The sequence below is a fragment of the Prinia subflava genome, chromosome 17 (genome assembly GCF_021018805.1).
Source record: "Prinia subflava isolate CZ2003 ecotype Zambia chromosome 17, Cam_Psub_1.2, whole genome shotgun sequence".
Lineage (NCBI taxonomy): Eukaryota > Metazoa > Chordata > Aves > Passeriformes > Cisticolidae > Prinia > Prinia subflava.
In genome coordinates, this window is record NC_086263.1 from 10,005,047 (window position 1) to 10,030,517 (window position 25,471).

Genomic DNA, 25,471 nt, shown 5'->3' on the forward strand with positions numbered 1-25,471 from the left:
TGGTTCAGCCTGCCACGGAAGGGGTAGAGGTGAGAAACTCAGTGGAGGCAGCAGGAACTCTTTTTGTTGTCATGGTTTCTTTTGTTGTTGTTGTTTGGTTTTATTTTTTTCTTTTAACTTGTGGTTTGTTAGTTTTATTGTGTTTTAGGCACAGTGCATTGTGCCTTTGAGTGCAGTGCTGTGAGTTGTTTTCTGTTTGTCTGTGGCAGAGCTGTTTTGATCACGTTGCTGTTAAGGATGTTGAGCATGTTTGTACCAGGAAGAGCAGGATTTTTAGATTCTGTGAAGGCATGAGTGGTTTCAAAAGGTTTTTATGTATTCTCAGCCCTACACTTCAATTCATGAGAGGAGTCTTGTGGGGTCTGTCTGGGCAGATCAGGTTAAAGGAGTGGAGCCTAATGCTTTGTGATTAAATTCAGTTGAGAAAATGCAATGCACTTGATAAAATCATTTTGGATACTACACACTGGAACTCGGTTTTGGAAAGCTGGTGAGGGTGGATTTGTTGTTTTGTTTTTTCCTTTCCCTTTTCTTACTGAGGGAAATCTACACTCTAGCTAACTGAAATACAATCTCTATTTAAATCCCACAATGAAAAGAAATGCAAAATTATTTTGGACTCCTGGAGAGTTTAATATCTAGTGAGAGAACAGAGCTGTTATAATAACCAGCTGTTTGGGAGATGGGCTGAACAGTGCTGTGGGAAAGCTAAAGCTCTTTCTTCATGTGTAATCTGGGGGTGTGGGGTGTGTAGGAAAAATGGTTTAGGGGGGAAGGTCTGGTTATTTGGATGCATGGCCCACTTGTGTAGAGCAGTGAGCACTCTGGAACTCCCCCATCTTTACAGTGTTTAGCTCTTACCTGTAAAACACCACTCTACTGCAAGGAAAATAGAATTTAAACTATGATATTACCAGAGGGAGAAGGGCAGACTTCCACAAGTGCATTTTTTTCATGCGTTAGGGTAAGTAGATGCTATGTGAATGTTAACCCTTTGCATAGCTGGTGGGGAAAAAAAAGAAGTGAGATGTGTGATATTGTTTTTATACATTCTAGACAGTAATATTTATTTAATTGTGTTTCTTTTTACCTGTAGGAAATGAAGATTTGTTCAGCAATTATAAATTTATTCCATCTGATCCCAGCTGCCCCACAGACTCTGGTTAAACCTCTCCTGGAAGTTGTTATGAAAACAGAAAGAGCAATGTTAATCGAGGTAAAAGCAGAAGTTAACATTGCTGAAATTTTTGCTTTATGGTCTTCTTAAACATTAGTATATGATAATTATAATATTTTAAATATGGTATGAGAACACTGATGTAATAAATATGCTCTTCGAGTCTTTAGGAGATATTAACATTTGTCTTACACCCTTAGAAAGTGAAGTTTTGAAAGTGTCAATAAATTCTCATCATGCAAGTTCTGAACATTTTGTATCTGCATAAATACCAAGACAAATGTATTTTCTGAGTGGCAGTAAATTAGTAGGAAATACTCTATACTCTGCATTTTTAATTTAAGGTTTATGAATTTTTCAGGCTGGCAGTCCATTCAGGGAACCACTGATAAAGTTTTTGACACGTCATCCATCCCAGACTGTGGAGCTGTTCATGATGGAAGCCACTTTAAATGATCCACAGTGGAGCAGAATGTTTATGGTAAGCTCTGTGGGGAGAGGAGCAGGAAAAAAAACCTCAACTTGACAAATCTGATGAACAAAAAGGTTTCATCTTTTGCATCTTTTTTTCCTGTATGATCTTGTAGTCCTTAATCATGGTCTTAATCTTGACTGCAGGGTTCCTGCTCCTGGTTTTGTATTTGTTTGTCCTGAAGTGTTGATTTTATACCTTTCCAGATCATGTAAGGCTATTACTGAAGTGTAGATGTTATTTTTATATACATGAAATATAACCTCTGCAACTTTAGTGTGGAATATAAAAGCTGCAGGGTGATATAGTTGCCTGGTATTCTGGCTTTTAAAGGTTATTAAAATTATTTCTTCCCCTTTTGCAGAGTTTCTTGAAACATAAAGATGCCAAACCTCTGCGGGATGTACTGGCAGCTAATCCCAACCGATTTATCACCCTGCTGCTGCCGGTGGGCGCGCAGGCAGCCGTGAGACCTGGCTCCCCCAGCACCACCACAATGAGACTCGACCTGCAGTTCCAGGCTATCAAGGTGCTCATTTATCCTGGTTTGTCTCTGCACTGGGCAGCTGAAACCTCTTCAGCTGCAAGCCTCTCACATCCAGGCTTTCGGGGGGGTGTGTGTATTACAGCTCGTAGACAGCCACGTGTAAAAATGTGGAGTGTTGGTAGTCAGAGCTCCTCTGAGAGGGAACAAGAGACTCAAATTAACTATGCTTTTTTTTGTCAAGTAGGATACTAGAGGAAAGCATGACAACAGAAAAAGAAATTTATTTTTCTTAATCCAAACTGTTTTGTATTTCACTCTTTTGTTTTGCTGGTGAATATTTTAAAACCCTTAATTGACCTTAAGCAAGTGCTTGTATATCATTGTTTCTCCTGACAGATCTCTAGTGTGTTGATTGTGCATTTGTCTTGTTTTGCTTTGGACAGATCATAAGTATTATTGTTAAGAATGATGAATGTTGGTTAGCAAATCAGCACTCCTTGGTGAATCAGCTGAAACGTGTATGGGTGAGTGAAGCTTTTCAGGAGAGGCATAGGAAGGAAAATATGGCTGCAACAAACTGGAAAGAGCCCAAGCTGTTGGCCTATTGCCTACTGAATTACTGCAAGTACGTAAAAATCTTTATTTCCTAGACCCTGCATGTATTTTTTTTTAATTTTAGTTTTGAAAATACTGTAAAGGTATATAGGGCTACTAAAAATGGTTTGCAGTTATTGAAGAAAAAGTGTAATATATTTCATAATATTGCCATTAGCTCTAAAACCATGCCTGTGGTACTGGCTGCTCTTCTCTGCTGCTTTGAAAGATTAATTTCATCAGCAGAGCAGTTTGTATATTTTTTTCACAGAAACTTTGTATTTTATGTGTTTTCACAGAAGGAATTATGGTGATATAGAGTTGCTCTTCCAGTTGCTTCGAGCTTTTACGGGTCGATTTCTCTGCAATATGACTTTCTTAAAGGAATATATGGAAGAAGAGATCCCCAAAAACTACAGTATTCCCCAAAAACGGGCTTTGTTCTTCCGCTTTGTAGACTTGAATGACCCAAACTTTGGAGATGAGCTCAAAGCCAAGGTAACTATAGCAATTAAATCAAAGAAGCGTGGTATTTAGGTTTAATTTTCTTCTTGGGAACTAGGGCAACAAAACTCCCTTACTTAAATGTCAACGGGTTTGATAATTGGCAGAGTCATTTAGGTGAAAATATCATACCTGAAAAAGAGCAATAATAAACAGAGACAGCAATTCATCTTGTGTTCAGTGCTGCCTGCTTTAGTTTACACTTTCTAAGAATCTATGCCCTGGAAGGAAGAAAGAGGGGAAAAAATCAGTGTGTGTCTTTTTCTTGGGGTTTTATTTGTAGTTTCCTTTTGTAACTCAGTGTGTCCAACAGGCAGGTTTGCATGTGGGAGCACTTGGATGGTGTCTGCCATTAGAAGAATATAACAGTACAATAAAACTTGCTTTTTTAATATTCTGTAGGTGCTGCAACATATCCTGAATCCTGCTTTCTTGTACAGTTTTGAGAAAGGAGAAGGTGAACAGCTGTTAGGCCCCCCAAACCCAGAAGGAGATAATCCAGAAAGCATCACTAGTGTTTTTATAACAAAGGTAAAAATCTTTGTTTACAATGAAGTATTTGAAAATTAAAACAAAAAGTTGTTCCTCTCGTTTGACTTTTCATCCTGATTTCAATTAGTTTCAATTAGTTGTGTTCTGAATGTTATGGTATTTTATGCCAAATTGCTTCGTAATGTTGAATGTGAGATCCATCAGTCATCAGTAGGACTGGACTACAATTTTCAGTTTATGCTGTTTTCAGAACTGGAATGTGTCTTTAGAAATGGGCCTTACTTGGCTGTAATCCCAATCTTTTTTCTAAGGAAAGCTTTCCATGACCCAACATCAGTGTCTTTCTAATTCACTGCTATTTCATGGAACCAGTCAGCAGTTATAAAATAAATGTTGTTGAAGATGAGGGTTGGGGTTTCTTATTTATTTCCTTTTATAGGTTAGCGGTTTGGGAGTTCCCAGGTGGGCTCATTATTTAAAAGTTCACACTTCAGGAGGGTGTTTTGTGGGTACTAAACAGAAAGTAATTACAAGTTCTTAGTCTTCTTAAAAACCTCTCGAAAAGCAAAAAATTGGCATATTGCCTCTATAATAATAAAAGTTGCCTTTTTTCTCAACTTCATTCTCTCCTCTTTGATCATGCCTGGAACTAGGTACTTGATCCAGAGAAACAGGCTGATATGCTGGATTCTCTGAGGATCTACCTGCTGCAGTTTGCCACGCTGCTGGTGGAGCACGCCCCCCATCACATCCACGACAACAACAAGAACAGGAACAGCAAACTGCGGCGCCTGATGACCTTTGCCTGGCCGTGCCTCCTGTCCAAGGCCTGCGTGGACCCAGCCTGCAAGTACAGTGGCCACTTGCTCTTGGCACACATCATTGCCAAGTTTGCCATTCACAAGAAGATTGTTCTGCAGGTATTGCCCGTGGGCTTGTGTTGGGTTCCAGAGAGTGCTTCCTTTCATTTTAAGATTCGAGTAGAAGATGCCCGGTGGTTTTGAATACTGAGTGTAATTCAAACACCACAAATAAATGCAGAAGCAGCAGGCCAAATGTTTATTAAAGATTTACTTGGGACTAGGAGAGTATTGAAAGAAGTGTGAAGACAAATGAAAGCTGGAAGGGTAAGTAAGACAAGTAGACCTTTTGGTTGAATTAGCAAAATTGGGAATGTTTCTTCATTTAAGAGACAGACACTGCAGTTGAGGCACAATGTGGAGACCAAAGGAAAACTCCAAATTGGACAGTGGAGAGTGAGGAAAAAAAAAACAGAAGTAAAGGAAACAGAAGTACATGCTCTATGCTTCTGCTGCTGATGTATTGTGATACTTTTAACAAATTATGCGCCTTTAGAGAGAAATTATGTTTTTTAGAAAACATGTTGTAGTTTCCCTTTCTTTATAAATGCTTTGGTTTTGGAAATACATACAGTGTTGATGTTGATGAGAAACTCTGCTGTTCAGGTTTTTCACAGCCTTCTCAAAGCTCATGCAATGGAGGCCAGGGCTATTGTCAGGCAGGCCATGGCTATCCTGACTCCAGCTGTGCCTGCTCGAATGGAGGATGGACACCAGATGCTCACTCACTGGACACGAAAAATCATTGTGGAAGAGGGCCATACAGTGCCCCAACTAGTACATATTTTGCACTTGATAGTACAACATTTCAAGGTACTTGTACTGTTCTGGTACTCACTGTATCTCCTGTGTCAAGGAAGTAAAGAGTTTGATTAGAAAAACAGTATAATCTAATTTATATGATTTAGCTTCAAAATGCATCATTTGTCTGTGAAGATACTTATTAATAACTGAATACAACTGCTTATTAGCAAGTAATTTATTAAGCTCTCTCATGATTGAAGTTAGAAGTCCAAATGTCAGGTTAGAGTCTGCAAGATGAATTCATTGCACGTGCATTAGCAGTGTTCTTTAACAGGCCTGTGACAATTCTCTAAGAGTTCTTTAAAAAAAGTGCAGAACCATATTCTTTGCCATTCTTCAGTAATCCTTGTTTGTTTGACTTTATATTTAATGTGGGATTAACTAGATCACTTTTATCTCCAGCCAGTGTGTGTTGGGAAGCATTAAACAAATGGGGGAATGGTACAGAATATATATCAACATAGGAACATTTTAGAAAATGTGTATTAAAATGCAATCCAAAGGGACAGCTAATACACATTTTTCAGAAACGGATGCCTCAACAATTTTTGACAGAATATGTGAGCGTGTTCAAACATAAGATGAAGCTCTTTGAAAGGCTTGGAAATAGTATGATTGGCCCTTGAGAAAAAACATGAATCTTAAAAAAAAATGTTCATTTGAGTGCATGAAATCAGTAGTCACTGCTGAAAGTTGTAGCCAAAATACTGTTTTCAATGCACCAATTACTTTTCCATATTGCAAAATCTGAAATGGTACAGGTTTAGCAACTTTGGGATTGATGACTGTTTTACAATTTTGCTTTATTTCAACTTTGTAGGTTTTGTGTAGAATGTTATTGGTTAATGACTAACATTTCTGTGAAACCATTCTTTCAGGTTTATTATCCTGTGAGACATCACTTAGTTCAGCATATGGTTAGTGCCATGCAGAGACTGGGCTTCACTCCCAGTGTTACAATAGAGCAAAGAAAATTAGCTGTGGATCTTGCTGAAGTTGTTATTAAATGGGAATTGCAAAGAATCAAAGATCAGCAGGTAGGAAATCAAAATAAATGGGTCAAGACTGAACTGTTCCACAGTTTAATGTACTTTTTTTAACGTGCACATTGCTGATATTTCAGCCAGATTCAGATATGGACTCAAGTGCAAGTGGAGAAGGAGCAAGTTCTGCCTCATCTGCTGTTAAAAGAGGATTGTCTGTGGATTCTGGCCAAGAAGTGAAACGATTCAGGACAGCTACAGGAGCAATAAGTGCTGTAAGAGAAAATCAGGATTTGTTCAGAAACTCTTAAGTAGTGTAATTGTTTTTTCCACATGACACAGAACTCCCTAAACTGAAGGTTTTAGCTTTAGCATGTATTTTAAATCTGTTCCTGTTATTTTCCTCCATCAGCCTCACTCGTGGCTTTGTGTTTTGTGTGCATGCAGGTGTTTGGCCGGAGCCAGTCCTTGCCAGGAGCTGATGCCCTCCTTGCCAAGCCCATTGACAAGCAGCACACAGACACTGTTGTGAATTTCCTCATTAGGATTGCTTGCCAGGTACTGTGGTTGTTCTGATATGCAAATACCAGGGGGAGTAGCAGCCAAACCCTTAAACCTGTCTATTCACACAGGTCCTTTTAGACTTGGATTATTCTAATGTTTCTATACTTCGTTTTCATGATTAATTTACATATTTGGGTGGTGCTGCAATATTATATTTATTATATTATATATAGGCTTTTTCTATTGCTTAGGTTAAATGACAAAAATACTTTATCCCAGAATACTTAGAGAATATTATAGGGAATGACTATATCTAGGGGTGATGATTGTAGTTTTATTTTCAAAATCCTATACATAGAATTACTTTCCTGCAGCATGTAGACCTAAAGCTTTTCACCAAATTTGGAGGGAATTAACTTTTCTAGAATGGGGAAAATTATCTGGGTGTACCTCCAGGCTGACAAATTTTATGGCTTCTCCTCCTGCAGCAGACTCAGCTGGTAAGTAGCATGGGATTTCATATCCCACAGTCCATTGCACAAAGTAGATGTGCTCTTAAGTATAAAGATGAATTGAATTAAAAGCTGCACGTGTTTATGGATACCTTGCAAACAGTAAAGATTTACCATCTTCAGTATGTATAGAGTTTTGGTGATAAAGGATGGCATGAAACTTTTTTTTTAAATACACCTTTGATGGGTGATTTGGGTTAATTAGCAAGCAATTTAGACACCACTTCTGGTGTTTACTATTAGTTATCAGCTTTTTATGCATTAAATGCTGTGTGACTGTACTGATAAAACTACTTCAGCTCATCCATTTCAGAAATAAGAAATTATATGCTTGCATGGAATGCATAATAAATTAATGACTTGGTTCCAAAAGGGTGTCATTTTGATAACTCTGATTAATTGCTAGGTAAATGACAACTCCAACACTGCTGGGTCCCCTGGGGAGCTGCTGTCTCGCCGCTGCGTCAACCTGCTGAAAACAGCTTTGAGGCCAGACATGTGGCCCAAGTCAGAACTGAAGTTGCAGTGGTTTGATAAGCTGCTCATGACTGTGGTAGGTAACATTCTAAGTCCTGTAGGTCTTTAGTTTTCCCTGGCATGGGAGATGATTGAATACTATACCATATCTGGATGTAGAGTTTTACAGTACTAATCTTTTCTTTGTTGTGAAATAAATAAGTTGTTGAGTTTGTGAATTGCATCAGTGGTTATAATATGTAGAGCTGCAGTACTTACTGGTTGGTGTGGTTTTTTATTTTATTATTTTTCTTAGTAGGTTTTAACAGATTTGATCTAAGTTTAGTAATCAGTGTAATTCTTATTTACCCCTACTCACTGCCTTCTTGTGTGCTTTCTCTTTAGGAACAGCCCAATCAGGCCAACTTTGCCAACATTTGCACTGGCCTAGAGGTGTTGAGTTTCCTGTTGACTGTGCTGCAGCCCCCTGCTATCCTGAGCAGCTTCAAGCCCCTGCAGCGAGGGGTGGCAGCCTGTATGACCTGTGGCAACACCAAGGTTTTGAGAGCTGTCCACAGTTTGCTGTCTCGCTTGATGGGAATTTTCCCCACTGAACCAAGTGAGTGGTGTTTTCTTCCTCCTTTTATCCTTTGTTGCTGCCTAACTTAAGTGGTTGTGGGTGGGATGAAGGCACTCTTTGGAGTGTGCTGATATTCTGTTTTATGATTTCTGCATTTAATGGTCCATTATAGCTTGCACTTTCAACCTCTGATTAAAAAAGGAAAAGCTGAAATAAGTAATCATGTGGAATATATCATTATCCATTGACATAAAAACTTAATAACCTGTGGCTGTCATAATTTTAGTTCAAGAAATGCATGCTATAAATTTAATGTATTTTTGCAATTAGAATTTTTCAGCTTCAGAAGTGCAACTTTTTAGTTATTAAGCTTTGCTGTTTTGCTGAAACAAGGAGGGGAGATAAAGTGTAAAAAAGAAAGGCAATAGTAATATGCTGTGTCTTAATAGAAGCTAATTTAGATAATCTTTTCTTGGAAGAAAGTAAATCAGTCATGTAAGACTGCTCATCAAATGGAGTTTCTTAGAAGAAGTGGTACACTATTGCAAAGGACACACTGGTCTAATAAAGAGATTTATAGAAATGAGGGATCTGCCTGTGTCACCTTAGGTTGTTGACATTATAAGTCTCCAGTGATGTTTTAGTGGCTGTAAATTCACAGTGATCTTTGCCTTTTCTCTGGGTAATGTTACCAAAACTAAACACATCTCTAAACTCTGCAGGTACCTCAAGTGTAGCTTCCAAGTACGAGGAGCTGGAGTGCCTTTATGCTGCAGTTGGGAAGGTTATTTATGAAGGACTGACTAATTACGAAAAAGCCACCAATGCCAACCCTTCCCAGCTCTTTGGTAGGTGTCCCACATCCCTGAATGAGTAATGTCCTTGTCACCAGTCTCCTTTTCCATAAGGAAATGCAGTCTGATCTGGTGCAGAGGGAGCTGTGGGAAGTCTTTCAAGCTAAATTGAGGGACAAGCTTGGGATATCTGGAAAAAGGGAATGGAGGGGATCATTGTGTTCTGTCTGCTCCCTGAGGTGACTTGGGAGCAATTTTTGGAGGTGGGGAGCTGTAGATCTGCTAGGTGGAAGCCTTTTGTATGCAAAGTCCATAGGAAAAAGGTGCAGTATTAATATTAGCCAAAAAATGAAGTTACTGGCAGCTTCTTACATGGAAAAAAACCCAAATCCTGCAGGTCCTCTGACATACAACAGAATAGTTCAAGGAATCTGTGCAGAGTCTTGTGTTCCTGCCTTTCCTTTTAATTTTTAAGCCTCATTTATTAGCTGATTTAGATAGTGTAATAAGATTTATGTATTTATAGATTTCAAACTCTCACTAATCAAGAAATTACAAAAAAGCTATTTTTTCTTGAGTGGCAAAATCTGATTTTCTAGCATAGACCATTCTGAAGAGCTGAAAGGGTTTTCTTTTCTTGTTTTTTGTGCTTACTGAACTGCTAGACAACTCAGCTACATAACAGAATGACAAGGATATATTGAAATAATAGAGTTTGGCCCAGAACTGGCTGTGTTGGTAATACAGACCTGAAATTGTACAATGTTGGAAAACCTGCTGATTTAAATGGCAAATGTCCTTCACTGTTCTATTCTGTGAGCTGTGTAGATGGTTGTAATTTCACCTTGGGAATTGCCTATTTGTCAGATGTCTGGACGTGCTTTACATCAAACTAACCATGAAAGATGTTTCTTGCATTTTGTCCAGAGCTCCCTTAAAAGCAGCACCACAATCAGTCTGACAGGAGGTGCATTTTGGAGTAGTTCTGTGGCTCAGAGGCTGAGCTTTGTGGGCCAATTTTGTGCCCATCTGATCAGAAGAAGAAATCAAAACTTTGGCAGGAGCTGTTCAATGACCAGAGCATGCTTCTGTAGATATGTTGTGTAGATATGTTGAATTAGGAAGTTCCATTACTTTTTTTTTACGTAGGTATAATTTTACAGGATGTATGTGCGTTAAGAGTGAAGTAGTCAACTTGAGTTAACTTCTTCAGTCTACAGAAACTGATTTATGAAACTTTAGCAAGTTTCTAGATTAGAAAACTAAATTTCTTAATTACTAAACCTGGGTCTACTCAGTTTTTCTACTTTTTTGCTACTAAAGTAAATATGCAACATCAGGAGTAGTTACATTTTTTTAAGGTCTTGGGGAAGTATTTGTTCCCAATGCCTTTATTCTTGTCCTCCCTTTTTCCCTTTGCTGTTCATCACACACTTATATACAAAACTTTGAAATATTTTGATTAGTGCAAAAGTAACCTTTTAGACTTAGTCTAATAACTAAATTGGGACTGAAATTTTCCTCCAAATCTGTCCAGATTTCTAATGTTTGTAACCTGGGTAGTCCCATCCTTCTTTCAGGGCATCTGTACCTTACTCAGGTCACGCCCAAGAGAAGTTTTGATTCCTGAAGCCTTTTTTTCATCTCTAGGGACTCTGATGATTCTGAAATCTGCATGCAGCAACAACCCCAGCTACATTGACAGGCTGATCTCAGTTTTCATGAGGTCCCTGCAGAAGATGGTCAGGGAACACCTGAACCCACAGGCAACAGCAGGAACGGCAGAAGCAAGTACAGGTATTAAATTATACAGTCTGTTCATGATTAGAAATGCTATAATAAAGTATCTTCATCCTAAAGGGGTTTAAATGACTTTGCAAAGTTTGTGTGTGCATTATTACTTGTTGAAAAATATATTTCAGCCTTAGTGAGAAGTATTACTCAAGTATTGAGAGCTAAAAATGCCCTTACAAGTTCCAGTTACCTGCTTGATGTATGAATTTCAGTATTAGCCCAACCTTTCAGTGAAGGGTCAGTGAAACAATTGTTGAACTGCAGCATAAATAGAAGTACTGAAATTCTTCAAGGCTTTAGAGTGTTGAGGGGAGAGGGGCTGATTTTTTTTGATTGCTCTGTGCTTTCACTTTTTTTTTTACTCCTTCCTGTTTTAGAATGTTGGGACAATTGTGTTTGAATTAACTTGTTGGAGCTGATGCTTTAGCTTTTAATCTTAAAATAGCATCTTTTTCAGTCAGTATAATTCTGTCTGTTGTCAAATGAATTAGGTCATGAGTCATTGAAAAAATCAGATGTTCTTGTAGAAGAAAATTCAGTGCTGGTAAAGGGCCCTGTAATTGACTAATGAATAAGCTACTGAAGTAAACACTTTGAAAGAATTGCTACTGTTAGATTCCCAGCTCGGATTTTAATTAGGTGAATGAGAACCTTGTAAATTTTATTAACACTGAGAAACAATTGGAAAATTATTAAACTTCATAGATAAGCAAGTCAGGAAATTAGCTGAACAGAATTAGAGAATTAGCTGCATCACAGACAATTTCTTTCACAAAGTCAATTGTAGTTTTTCAGTACTAGAGGTCTGTAATACCTTTTACTAAAGATTTGCAGAAAGGAGAGAACAGGCTTGCCTTTAGGATTTTGAATGGATTTGGTTTTGAAAGGAGTCATAGAATCATAGAATGGTTTGTGTTACAAGGAACCTTAAAGATCATCTAATTCCAACCCCTTGCCATGGGCAGGGATGCCTTCCACTAGACAGCTGCTAAAACCCCAACCTGGCCTTGGGTTCTGCCTTGGTTATGTAGGAATTCAAGTACACACATTTTTTCTGGGGATGTATTTCCAGGCAATAGATGATGTTGCTGATACTTTAAAAATTACAGCACATTATCTGGATTTTTTTTCCCTAGGTTTCATAGGTGTGTACACAACTCTAATCCTTTTTTTGCACCCATAGCAGGTACAAGTGAACTGGTAATGCTGAGTCTGGATCTTGTGAAAACTCGCCTGGCTGTGATGAGCATGGAAATGAGGAAAAATTTTATACAAGCTATTCTAACATCCCTCATTGAAAAATCCACTGATGCCAAAATTCTTCGTGCAGTGGTAAAAATAGTGGAGGAGTGGGTGAAAAACAATTCCCCGATGGCAGCTAATCAGGTAAATTGATAGATGAAGTCATCATTGCACTCAAATACTAAATAACTATGATTAGCCACTGTAATTCATCAGTTTTGACAATGAGGTTTGTAATGATCTGTTATATATGTTTAGATGCCCTTGATGATGTTTAGACTATATTCATTCCCTGTGAAAATAGCTGTAGCTATTGATACTTGGCATTTTATAGGCTTATATTTGTTGTTTAATCTCAAATGCTGTCTTGTGGAGAACTGCCTTTAAAGTAAAAGTTTTAAAATATACTTCACATTAACCTGGATGGAAAGGCCCTTCAGAAGGAAGGTGACTAATGCTGGTATAAATTGTGTTACTCTGTGACATTTTGTGGCCTCCTCAATCTGCCATATTTTTGTTAAGAGTTGAGCTCTTTACAGTCTAGTGCTGTACAAAAGGACCTACACTTTTTATAATATACATCAAAAGTTTTTAGTCCCTGAACAACCTAAACTTATTTTTAGTGATAATTTTAAAATTCTCCAGCTTATATTAGAAGGATAAATGCTTGAGTTGTTTTTCTTTTTGGGAACTATGACCTACCAAGCTGTTTTTCAGTATTTTAGAGGCAAAAGAGTTGTGTAAAGGATGGCTGAGTTGGAGTTTGAATGTGCTAGCTCTCTGCATGTTTTAAGATGAATTGACAAAATTAATCATGTCTTCTTTTACCACAGACACCCACTCTCCGGGAGAAGTCCATTTTACTGGTGAAAATGATGACTTACATTGAAAAGCGTTTTCCAGAAGACCTTGAATTAAATGCTCAGTTCTTAGACCTTGTTAACTATGTCTATAGGTAATTATAGCAATTAATCATTTATTGCAGCTTATTGGTTCATAATTTGTACCATATATGAACTTTATAACATGTCATCAATCTTTTTAGGTCTGAATTAAGGGATATTTTAATTTTTTTTTCTAAAATGCAAAATCAGTTCACTTTACTGAGACCACAGTGCATATTTATGGAATCTGAAAGCAGAAATTCCTTAGTAAGGATTTTTACTTTTGGTTGATAAAATATCTCCATCCCAACTTCTTTCTTTCCCAAGATACCAAGGCATTCTTGTAGCTGACTGTACTCTCAACTGTGGTTACAGCTAAGATCTGTCTTTTCACATTCACTGGATATAAAGATTCTTTTTCCTTGAAACTTTATTGTAAATTAGACTTTCAAGAGAGTTACTTTGCTAGGTAGACTTGCAGATTTTGAATCACAATGAAATAATTAAAATAGTCACCTTCTTAACAAATGCCAGGTATTAAATGGTGTGCTGCTGCTTCACATTATTTTGCAGCCACTTTGCTGTTGTACTCTGCTGGTTCACTGTGCAAAACTTGGGTGTGCACACAGTGCTCAGAAAATTTTATCAATCAATGCAGTTTGTCATTTAGAACACATATACAATGTGGCTCAGTGTTTCGCAATTATGACAAGATTTTATTCTGAAAGAGCATTTCTACTGATGGTTCTGGGGCAGTTTTACAACAAGCAGCAATATTTTCTTGGCTGTTTCTATCAAAAGCTGCACCTGGTTGTTTGCCACATGTGGGCTTTTACACAATGTCACCTCTTCGGATTTTTAGTGTTATACAAAACCTAGGACCTTTCCCTTTCTAATGGCTCTGCTATTTCATCTTTATTCATTTCAGGGATGAGAACCTTTCTGGGAGTGAACTGACAGCTAAACTGGAGCCAGCATTTCTCTCTGGTTTGCGCTGTGCCCAGCCACTCATCCGAGCCAAATTCTTCGAGGTCTTTGACAATTCCATGAAACGTCGCGTGTACGAGCGCTTGCTTTACGTGACCTGTTCCCAGAACTGGGAAGCAATGGGAAACCACTTCTGGATAAAGCAGTGCATTGAGGTAGGGAAACTCCTTGTATCACAAACGCAACAAGAAATAGGTTTTATTCTTTCTTTTTCCTTGCTGGGTGTAAAAGCATACTGTGGTGTGTTTTGTAGTGTGTATTGTCTGTATCAAAGCTGAAAGTACCAAGAGTGCTGCCTCAGCTCCTGTGGTGCTTAAAAATACAGACAATGGCTAAACATTGAAATGCTGATGCTTGGGAAGTGCCTTTAATATAAATGTTTAAAATCTATTTTCTCTGCCAAAAGCTTAATGACCAGGTTAATACTTAAGGAAAGCGGTTTCTTATAATTGATAATGACTATGAAAAAACCCCAAGAATTGTTATAGGAGAAGATTTCAAGAAAACTGTTAAAGCTGGAATGTCTCCTCTAACAGTATGACAGCTGTTAGGTGGGATTGCATTGAAATGAAATTGCATCTTTGCTTGGTTTATTTAAAATGAAATGGGACAAAACCTTTTATTTTAACAATTTGGATATTAAAGCGTGAATTTAAGGTGACTGTGAGCATTCTTTATAGGGTAACAGTGTCTGTGTTTATTAGGCGATTGAGGGCACTTAATATATGTTCTAAAAAGTACAAATACAGCCTTTAGGCCTAGGAGATTCTATCAATAAAGGTGATAAATAACCCTTAATCTTACTATTACAACTTTACTGTTTTTAAATACTAACCTATAACGATGTTTTCTTTGAAGTACTATAGTAAAATGTATGTTCAGAGACTTTTTTTGTTACTTTTCCATGTGGTAGCTGCTGTTAGCAGTGTGTGAGAGGAACACCACGATTGGCACGAGCTGCCAGGGGGCCATGCTGCCCTCCATCACCAATGTCATCAACCTCGCTGACAGCCACGACAGGGCAGCCTTTGCCATGGTCACACACGTCAAGCAAGAGCCCCGGGAGAGGGAGAACAGCGAATCCAAAGAGGAGGTAACAGAAAAGACTGTGGGGAAAGCAATCTCTGTGGTGGGATTCAGCTCTTCCTCGTTTCTCACCAGATAACTTTGGAGAATGTGTGATGGAGGTGATGTGTGCAGGTTGTTTGTGTCTCGTGGTTCTCTCAGAACTCCCATTCATTCATTCAGCCTTTACTTCAGCACTCTAGGCAATTACAGACCTAAACATGAAGAAGCTGGAGAAGCAGTGAGGCCTGAAATAGGTCAGGAGGGTGTTTTCTGTTGTGGAAAATAAGCAGAAGTACATGGAAGATGCCTGTTTTTACTTATTTGTTTATATCTGTTAGGATGTTGAAATAGACATTGAGTTGGCCCCAGGAGACCAGACCAGCACTCCCAAAACGAAGGAGCTTTCGGAGAAGGACATTGGCAACCAGCTGCACATGCTGACCAACCGGCACGACAAATTCCTCGACTCCCTTCGCGAAGTGAAGGTGACAAACCACTTTCATCCTAAAATCTTCAAACTGATCTGAGATGTTTTGGTTTTTTGTTTCCTTTTTCTATCTCACACTTCTCATTTTTAGCTGAGTTTTCTTATGTAGACATCTCTTATAATCTGTAATTTCTTATTTGCGTACAGTAAAAAATTCTTAAAAATTCTTAAGCCTTCATTGCTAGTTATTACTGTGTCCCTGTCCTACAAAATTAAATATCATCCTCTTTCACTCTAAGTATGTTTTACCAATTCAGTTGAGAAATTAGTGATGACAAACACAGGGTATAGGATAAAAATGTGTATCAGCATCTTATGATTAAATAATTTGTAAGGAAATAGTTTAGCTGAAAGCTATGTTTAAATAGCTCCACACTATCAACAGCTCTATCCAATTAACCTGATTATTCCTATTACCAAGATGATGATCATCTTCCCTTTTTCCTTCTTTTTTATTTTGATGGTTACAGTAATGAATCAGAGTCTTGATCAACATGAAAATAGGACTAATTTCTTGTTGCAAGTCTATATTGCTAAAGGAAACCTATTTTTGTTGAAAATACATTAATATTACTACTGAAACAACTGTATTACTGGGCTGTTTTGCCACAGGATTAATTCTATTTTCCCATTTCTATACATCTGTCTGTTTCCAGACTGGAGCCTTGCTGAGTGCCTTTGTTCAGTTATGTCATATTTCTACACCTTTGGCAGAGAAGACTTGGATACAGCTATTTTCACGACTTTGGAAAATCTTGTCTGACAGACAGCAACATGTGAGAACCTCTCTGTCTCCTTGCAGATTCCTCGTTGTAAATGACTCCTGTTCCAGGAAAATGTATTTGTGTGGTGGCTTTGTTCACCAGCTTTGAGATATTTGCCATTTTCAGACTGTTGAATGCTGTATAACCTGTATCAATACATCTTTTGAAAGAAATAGGGCCTTTCATTTTACAAAGAGAAATGTACTTACTGAATGGTCGTTCCCTGTACTAAAGAGATTTTAAATCTGATTCATCTAACTGAAGAATCTGAATAGACAGATAATATTATGTTTTTATTTCTAGGCTCTAGCAGGTGAAATCAGCCCTTTCTTGTGCAGTGGGAGCCATCAGGTGCAGCGAGATTGCCAGCCAAGTGCCCTGAACTGCTTTGTGGAAGCAATGTCACAGTGTGTTCCTCCCATTCCCATCAGACCTTGTGTCCTGAAATACTTGGGTAAAACTCACAACCTCTGGTTTCGTTCTACACTGATGCTGGAACATCAAGCCTTTGAAAAAGGACTGAGTCTGCAGATTAAGCCTAAACAGACAACAGAATTTTATGAGCAGGAAAGCATAACTCCTCCTCAGCAGGTAGTGTTATATTTATTGGAAAAACTTATGAAATATGAAGAGAAAAACCTGACACTGACAAGTCCTCCACTAAACCATGTCCCCAGGTGTCACATTTTACATGTATTTTAAATAGCTCCAACGGCAGTGACTCTAGCATTGGCCTGGGCAGCCTGTTCCAGTGATTTACAACCTTTTCAGTGAAGATATTTTTCATAATATCAAGTCTAATAAACCTTCCCTGGTGCAACTTGAAGCTGTTTGCTCTTGTCCTATTGTATTATTGACTTGTTGAAAAAATTTGTTTTCTGTGATTCGATCCGTTGTGTTAGGGAAGACAGGCAAGAGTCAGTGTACAAGCCTTAGGATTTTTTTTGTTGTGCAGTGCTGTTCTCAGTACATGGTTGTTACTAATTTCTTACCTTGTAGAGTTTTAAAGAGACTTTTAATAAGTTTTATAAGCACTTCTCTATTTCCATGTCTCTCTCAGCTTGCCTCAGTGTAGAATGTGAGATTTGCTAGCTACTATGCTTTATAAAGACAGCTTGACTGTGGAGAAATATGTGTTCTTAACCTTGCAGGAAATCCTGGATTCCCTTGCTGAGCTCTACTCTTTGTTACAAGAAGAGGATATGTGGGCTGGGCTGTGGCAGAAACGCTGCAAATTCCCAGAGACAGCAACAGCCATTGCCTATGAACAGCATGGCTTTTTTGAACAGGTACAGTCTTGATTTTAGAAATTACCTGAGTGGTTCTACTGTCAGGATGAATGTTCTGGTCAGCAGGAAAAACCTTTGAATATGAATTATTAATTTCAGTCTCCTAAAATGGAAAGTGCCATGGCTTCTCTACTGTCTACACTAGTAGTTTAAGGCCTTGTAATACTGAGGTGAGGTGAAATTTTTGTGATGCTTTCATGAAGCCATCAGATTTTCATGACATTTGTCAAGCTCCCAAATAATAGCTATATTCAGGAATCAATTTAACACGCTTGACTTTTTTTCCCAAGTCTATGAAGATTTTCTTATCCCTTGTTTTTAAAAAGAAAAGACTCTTGAATTATTGTGTATATAGCAGACAGAAACATGGAATGGTTGCATTTTCTTCAGGCACAGGAGACTTATGAGAAAGCAATGGAGAAGGCTAAGAAAGAGCACGAGCGGAGCAACGCTTCCCCTTCCATCTTCCCGGAGTACCAGCTCTGGGAGGACCACTGGATTCGGTAAGGCCTGAAAGCTGATGCAGAACAAGCTTTTTACCCTGCAGTAGAAGCAAAATACCTCCTCCTGGTACTTATGAGAATAAACTTATCTCAGGACTTAGCTCAGATACAGGGGAAACTTAAGGGAATAAAAAAAGCTATTTTGTATTCCCTTAACAGAGCCTCAGTAGCGATATGCCTGAATTGCTGTAAAAATGTAATTTGCTATTGGTGGAAACAGACTGGAGCTAAAATTTGTTTTTTCTGTTTGAAATGGTTGTTCTGGGAGACACAAAATACAGGTCTTCCCTGTTCACAGATTTCTGTATTATAACTGATAATAAATAAATAAAAACAGAAGTCTTCCCATCTGGATAAAACTTCTGCAGTGCTTGCAAAGCTGTTTGTAGACAAACAAATATGCAGATAATATTCTGATGCACAACATCTATTGTCACTTTTATTGAAGTTTTTGGGGTTTTTTTAATAACAAAATTGCCACTGCATTTGCTTTTCTTAGTTGCTCAAAAGAATTGAACCAGTGGGAGCCTTTGACAGAATATGGCCAGTCCAAAGGTCACATAAATCCTTACCTGGTGTTGAAGTGTGCGTGGAGGGTCTCAAACTGGATTGCCATGAAGGAGGCTCTGGTGCAGGTGAGTGAGGGCTTTTTGTGCTCATTTTTAGTTTATCCTCATCCTGCCTTGGGTATCTTCATCCCAGCTGTTTTAAGAACCATCTGATGAGAATAAGCTGGTGGTTATTGTTCCTCAGGCTGCTGGAAACTGCCAGGCTGCATGGACATCTTGATTTTCTTGGGGCCAATGGCAAACTTCTGTTGGAGTTGACAGTAGATTGTCTGAATTTTTTTTTAAGCGTTATATGTAGTGTCACTAATCTAAAGAAGATGGAAAACATGGGGTTTTCTTTTGTGTTTTGATATGGTTTTTCTTTTTTTGTTTTTTTTTGTGCTCTGATTTAATTTTAAGGAAAGATATTCTCTTTTTGTGGTAGGTAGAGTTGTTCATCTGTGGTGAGTTAATATAGAAACCTTAACCAGATGTAAAACTGAAATCTAAAAGGTGAGAATGCTGTGTTAAATCACAGGTGGAAAGGAGCTTGTAGATCTTTCTTGCACTGTTGTATACAGTGGGACAATACTGGAATTACTCTGCTAAAGATGCCAGAATTTGCAATAAAGGGTGAAGTATGTATTTAAAATACAATGTGAGTCAAATCTCTAAGTAGCAAACTGCACACACAAAAAAACCTGTCTTATGGGTGCTATTTACATTTCAATTAATTTCTTTTGTTCCTATAACACTTAGTATTTTGTGTCCTGTTTAAGTATGCAACTTCAGAGGCTAAATATAGAAATATTTAAGAAACCTTTAAAGCCTAAAATAAGAACTATATCGTACAATATATTATAAGCCCTGGGCTTGAAGAGAGTGAAATAGGTCATGTCTGACAGCTTCTGGTTTTGGACAATTGCAAGTTGAGTGGAAGTGACAACCCTGAGTAAGTGCTGATATGCTTTAGCTGCAGTTATATTAAATGAGGTATTTTCAGTAATGAGACATTTACCAAATGACTGAGGAGAAGATGCTGCTGAAGCCATAAATGGAGCCTTTGTGACTCAACTCAGGTTCTTGTAAAAGTGTCAGCACACGTTTGCATAAATATTGGGATCTGAAAGAATAATTGATTCTGTGCTGCTGTACTCACTACTCCAATTTTATTGATACTCTTTAATGTGGCTGGTTTTTGTCAAGCTCCGTGGTTGATTCACAAGGGAGGCCAGAGAGGATGGCAAATATCTATCACTTTTCGTAAATCTTTGTGAAAGATTTTTAATAATCTACCCATTAAAGTTGAGCTATTAAAACAGCAAGTAGCCTTTGATAGGACCCAAGACTCATTTCCATTTGCTCACACTGCCATTGTGTTTAATGATCCAGTAGATAACATAATAAAGAAGGAGATTATTTTCACTGTGTAAGTGTAAGGATGCTACCTGGCACTTTCTCTTTGCTGGCTCAGGCGTAAAAGTCAGCTGAGGATAACAGGAGTGACAGTGGTAATGGTCACCACACAGTTTATCAACAGGAGGAGAATGCAGGGTGCTGCACATCAAACCATAAAGGGCTTGATGCAGAGTGGTGGAAAAAGAGATGGAAAAGTTGTAGATCAAAGGCCTGCAGCATCAGCTGGTGAGCACTGGCTCAGTGCAGGTTTGCTGTAAAATGCTCACAGAATTTAGGGGCTGCATGATTCAAGTGCTTTGTTTGGTTTAGTTCCATATTTCCAGTGTTCCAGAATTCTGAGGAAATGGTTTAAAATTATTTTATGAATTATTTTAGCACTATGACCTGACTTTGCACCTGTGCTCAGAAATTACTTTACCATAAATGAGAAGGTTGGTTGTTGATTACTTGAGAAAATATTAGCAGTTTGTTTTCATAAAACTAGAGCAGACAGGCAGTATAATGCTGCATGATGTGGGACAGGTAGGGACAGAATCCTTTTAGATGAGATGTTGCCATTACATGTCCTGGAGCCCCTGAAGCGTTTCAGACATAGTATGGGTTATCTGCTGAGAAGCATTTTCTGGCTTTGTGTGGGGTGAATATTTTGCTGGGAGCTTCCTGCTCATGTGGCAGGGCTGCTTTGGGCTGGCTCAGCTCTTTGAGCTCATTACAGTTGTCAGTGTAAAAATACCCCAGCAGCAGCTTGGGCATGGGCACTGTACTCTTGTGCTGAATTAGCAATTTATGTGCTAGCTTGCCCTTGCCAGTAACTTTAGGAGAGCTGAAACTCCTCTTGTGACATAAATGTTAATAATTCAACCCAGATTATTTTTAAAACATCAAAACCGTTTGTTTAAGAAGGCTTTAAAAATTTACCTGTTTGAGCAGGGAACGATCTTTACTGGATTTTTTCCCTATTCCACAACCAGGTGGAACTGAGCTGTCCCAAAGAGATGGCCTGGAAAGTGAACATGTACAGGGGGTACCTGGCCATCTGCCACCCCGAGGAGCAGCAGCTGAACTTCATCGAGCGCCTGGTGGAGATGGCCAGCAGCCTGGCCATCCGCGAGTGGCGGCGCCTGCCGCACGTCGTGTCCCACGTGCACACCCCCCTGCTCCAGGTAACCCCAAACACTGCCTGCTGCCAGCCCTCCTCCATGGCAGGGCTCAGAGATTTTAGTGGCTGCAGCTGTAAAATCTTGTAGTGTACACAGTATATGTAAATAGTTTTTGCATCGTGGTATTTTGTTTGTTTGAAGTTGCAGAACGTGTGTTTCCATTTGTTTGAAGTGCTTGGTGCTTATCAGGGAGAGCTTGTAAGAGATTGAACCCACCTCTTTTCAGACTTCCAGAAATATTTTTTGGGAAGCACTTGGTGCAATTCTGATTATATGAAATAAGTACTTTAACTATTACATGAAATGAAATAACATGTATTACGTGGTGGAAAATGAATGGTTGTGTCCTTTGCAACTTTCACGCACATTTTACCATAACAAAAATGGATTTCTGTTTCTTACTGAAATGTATAAAATATCAACACCCTGCTGTTTTCTCTTGGGTTTAATCATGTAAATAATTCATTTTGTAACTGTAAGAGAAGAATTTTTGAGAGTAGATATTTTATTGACAAGTATAATCAGACAGAAGTAAGTGCCTAAATCCATCTTTAAAAAATTTGATTTAGCCTTGAGTTGCTTTGAGAAGATTCTTAAAAATGAACCTTGTCTCCTCTGGTCTGTGTGGTGCAGCTGGAGCCAGTGTGGAAGTGGGGCTGCATCCTGGAGCAGGATCATGCTGGATTTGGCAGTTTGGGATTTAGGCAAAACATGCCATTCTTTTGGCATTTAAGCTTTGTCCCTGTTTAGATGCCCTATAAATATATACTTGACAAAGCTCTTGTTCCTGTGGAGGGAACCTTTTTTCTCCAGGGGAGAAGTTGTGGAATATCTCAGTTTTCATAACAGGGATCATTTCTTGATGGGCCATTGCTCAGAGATCTGTGACAGCCCTGTCTGTGGAAGTGCAGAGGACTTTGCTTTGAGTTCTCTTTGATACAGGGGCCTCTGTGATTCTGTTTAAGATCAGTAGTTTCCCTCTGTGTGTGTAATTAATAACCAATCTACACGATACAAGAAGGGACCTTTATGAAATGATTGCTGCTGTGGGTAGAGCTCACACAGCAGCTCAGAACTTTGAATTTTTATAATATAAATTGATGCATCAGATAAAGTGAATGAATATGGACGTTTTCTCCATATTCAGAAGAAGTTATCAAGTAAATAGGTACAGTTTGTGAGCTCACACAATACCATTAGACGGCTTCTTGATGAATTTAATTCCTTCCTGCTAAGTTTTCACCCATATTTCAAATTGCCCTCGTCCCCCGCCTCTGCTCAAGAATGGCAGCATCTGAAGCAGGAAAAGATTAATATTGCTAAATAAAGTATTTAAATGCTTTCAGATATCAATTAAAACAAGCTTTTAAGACAATCTAATATGTATATATCCTTCATGAAGAAATGATAAATTAGTCAGTGACTGACAGAGGTACAAATGCAGCTTTGAATTTGCACTGCAGTAATTACTTTTTTTTTTTTAATATCAGATAGTATGTGATTAAATACCCATGAGAAAATTAAATTTATGTGATGAATGGGTGTAGGATGAAGGTTAAGCTATTGTGAGAGCTGATACTGAGATGGTTGTAGGAAAATATTACTTTAATTTATTTTGTTTCAAGAGATTTCACTCTATAAATTTGGACTGCCTTTTTTTTCTCAAGTAGTTATCTCATTTGGTTGATTAACAATGAATACAACTGTTATCTGCCAAGTGGTAGCTTAGAGAATACTACACTGGCTTTACTGTACTACAGGTAATTAAATTCCTTTTGTTTGTGGGCCTTTTCTTCAGGTGCTTGAAGTTTTAAAAACTGTCTGCTGCCTTTAGTGGGTTCAAGACTGCTGCCATCTTCTGTTTGTTCTTTATTTATGTTGTTTATGTTTTCTAGGCAGCACAGCAAATAATTGAACTTCAGGAAGCAGCCCAAATAAATGCAGGGTTGCAACCAACTAATCTGGGGAGGAACAACAGCTTACATGATATGAAGACTGTTGTCAAGACTTGGAGGAACAGGTTACCTATCGTGTCAGATGATTTATCCCACTGGAGCAGCATTTTCATGTGGAGACAGCATCATTACCAGGGTAAGTCTGCCTGATCCAGCATGCATTCATCACAGAATCTTCCAGACAACACAAAAGTTCTCGGTGGCTTGATTTTGACAAGTTTTAGATTTTACTCAGTTTCCATTTAAGTGTTTGATTATCTTCAGCCATCCGTTTGCCATGTGAGGTGCTGCTCTCTGTACAACACCATTCACAGTGACAAACATTTGCCATTCACAGTGACAAACATTTGCCCTTGCCTCTGCAGCCATCGTGACTGCCTATGAGAACAGCTCCCAGCACGACCCCAGCTCCAACAACGCCATGCTGGGCGTCCACGCCTCGGCCTCGGCCATCATCCAGTACGGGAAGATCGCGCGCAAGCAGGGCCTGGTCAACGTGGCCCTGGACATCCTGAGCCGCATCCACACCATCCCCACCGTGCCCATCGTGGACTGCTTCCAGAAGATCCGCCAGCAGGTCAAGTGCTACCTGCAGCTGGCTGGAGTCATGGGCAAAAATGAGTGTATGCAGGTAGGGCAGCCTCATTCCTGAAGCTGGAAGCTGTTGTTGGAACTCATGGGATTGATTGCAGGGTGTCGCCTTGATTTTTTTCAGCCTTTTGATGTTTTTATAGTTTCTGAATTCTTTCTCACATGAGTGTTATAAATAGAAGTAATGTTTATATTAATACAAGTAGGTTTTATATTAATATATATATTTATATTAATATAAGTAAGTTTTTCATTCCTCTCTTGAGGAGGGAACAATTTGGTGGACTTCTGGTTTGACCAGTGTGGTTGGAGAGGTGGCAACTTTATCCTCCAATCCATGGTCTGGGTGAAAATACTGTATATATTGAGGTCAGATAGTAAACGTGCCTTCCTTTGTCCTGGGAGCTGGATGGAGTTTGTGTCATTCATTTTGTGTCCTATTTCACAAGGGGGGGTCATCAGATGCATTGATCTAAACAAGCTGCCTGTGTCCAGAACAGAGGCTGAATTATACCCTGGCTGTATTATATCCTGAGTGTTGTTTTGAGGAATGCTGTTAGTCCAAAGCAGTTAATATCCTCTGTGAACTGGGTACTGTGAATACATTAAAAATTAGCTGACCCAGAAGTAAAGTGAGAGTAGGTTTTTTGAACTCTTACAAGATCGATAAATGGAAGGGACTTTGAAAATGGCATTGTTTGTAATGGGGAAAAACAACACTGCTGCAAGACTAACTGAAGTTCTGAGTTTCTGACTCATGAGTGGTGGATGCTGTCAAACTCAAGTAAAATTGTATGTGTTGAAAAGGAAAAGATGTGATTTTAGGTAAAACTCAATGGCATGTGGTTGACCAGCAAATGAACCTTGTAGTATCACATAATATAAATAATATTATAACAAACAAGGTGGAAAATCACCTGCTAAATGTTGTCTGTAGTGTTTGGTTTGCATAGGCAGTGGAAACTTAAAATTTTCAGTCTGTATTTTTTAAAATGAAATACTAGAAAGTCATGCTATTTAAATTTCAAGAGAATATTTTGGCTGTTTTATGGCACTTTCATTTAACAAAGCCTTCTCTTTTAAAAGACTTTTCTCACTTATTTAACAGGGCCTTGAAGTTATTGAATCAACCAATCTGAAGTACTTCACCAAGGAGATGACTGCAGAGTTTTATGCATTAAAGGGAATGTTCTTGGCACAGATTAACAAGTGAGTATGCTGACTGCAAGAGGCACTAGCACACATCTGAAAAAAATGCACCTGAAGTATTCAACACAACATTTGAGCAGAAAAGCTGTTCCATATCTTTGTACCAGCCTAAAATTTCTCACTGCTGTGTGAGAAAGTAAAAGTATCTGTGAGAGTTCCTTTGCAGTTTGGAGATGTAATGATTGGTTCTATATTGAAGCCTTGTAGGACAGAAGTAGTGGTGGTTTTGCTTTGCACTGACAGACATTTTACTGTTTTGAGGAAGATCTCTCTTTAATTCAATAAATAAATACCTCATCAGTCAAATTTTGTTTGGTGATGCCAAAAAGACCCCTTCAGATTTCAAGAGCTC

At 38.5% G+C, this 25,471-nt stretch overlaps 1 protein-coding gene across 3 annotated transcripts in view; it reads left to right on the plus strand.

Annotated features, from left to right (window-relative positions):
• TRRAP (transformation/transcription domain associated protein) overlaps positions 1–25,471 on the plus strand; it is a 76,437-nt gene that overhangs the window by 29,048 nt on the left and 21,918 nt on the right. For all 3 annotated transcript variants that reach the window (XM_063413995.1, XM_063413997.1, XM_063413996.1), the window contains exons 33-61: positions 1,097–1,216; positions 1,539–1,658; positions 2,014–2,178; positions 2,580–2,761; positions 3,030–3,228; positions 3,637–3,765; positions 4,380–4,646; positions 5,193–5,399; positions 6,269–6,427; positions 6,514–6,648; positions 6,821–6,931; positions 7,796–7,942; positions 8,251–8,464; positions 9,148–9,273; positions 10,870–11,016; positions 12,197–12,399; positions 13,089–13,210; positions 14,068–14,281; positions 15,040–15,219; positions 15,533–15,679; positions 16,338–16,457; positions 16,749–17,036; positions 17,597–17,734; positions 18,125–18,237; positions 18,737–18,872; positions 21,176–21,367; positions 23,260–23,455; positions 23,685–23,950; positions 25,019–25,119. In XM_063413995.1, coding sequence (XP_063270065.1) covers positions 1,097–1,216; positions 1,539–1,658; positions 2,014–2,178; positions 2,580–2,761; positions 3,030–3,228; positions 3,637–3,765; positions 4,380–4,646; positions 5,193–5,399; positions 6,269–6,427; positions 6,514–6,648; positions 6,821–6,931; positions 7,796–7,942; positions 8,251–8,464; positions 9,148–9,273; positions 10,870–11,016; positions 12,197–12,399; positions 13,089–13,210; positions 14,068–14,281; positions 15,040–15,219; positions 15,533–15,679; positions 16,338–16,457; positions 16,749–17,036; positions 17,597–17,734; positions 18,125–18,237; positions 18,737–18,872; positions 21,176–21,367; positions 23,260–23,455; positions 23,685–23,950; positions 25,019–25,119 — 4,844 coding nt within the window. The remainder of the gene's footprint in view (positions 1–1,096; positions 1,217–1,538; positions 1,659–2,013; positions 2,179–2,579; positions 2,762–3,029; positions 3,229–3,636; positions 3,766–4,379; positions 4,647–5,192; positions 5,400–6,268; positions 6,428–6,513; positions 6,649–6,820; positions 6,932–7,795; positions 7,943–8,250; positions 8,465–9,147; positions 9,274–10,869; positions 11,017–12,196; positions 12,400–13,088; positions 13,211–14,067; positions 14,282–15,039; positions 15,220–15,532; positions 15,680–16,337; positions 16,458–16,748; positions 17,037–17,596; positions 17,735–18,124; positions 18,238–18,736; positions 18,873–21,175; positions 21,368–23,259; positions 23,456–23,684; positions 23,951–25,018; positions 25,120–25,471) is intronic.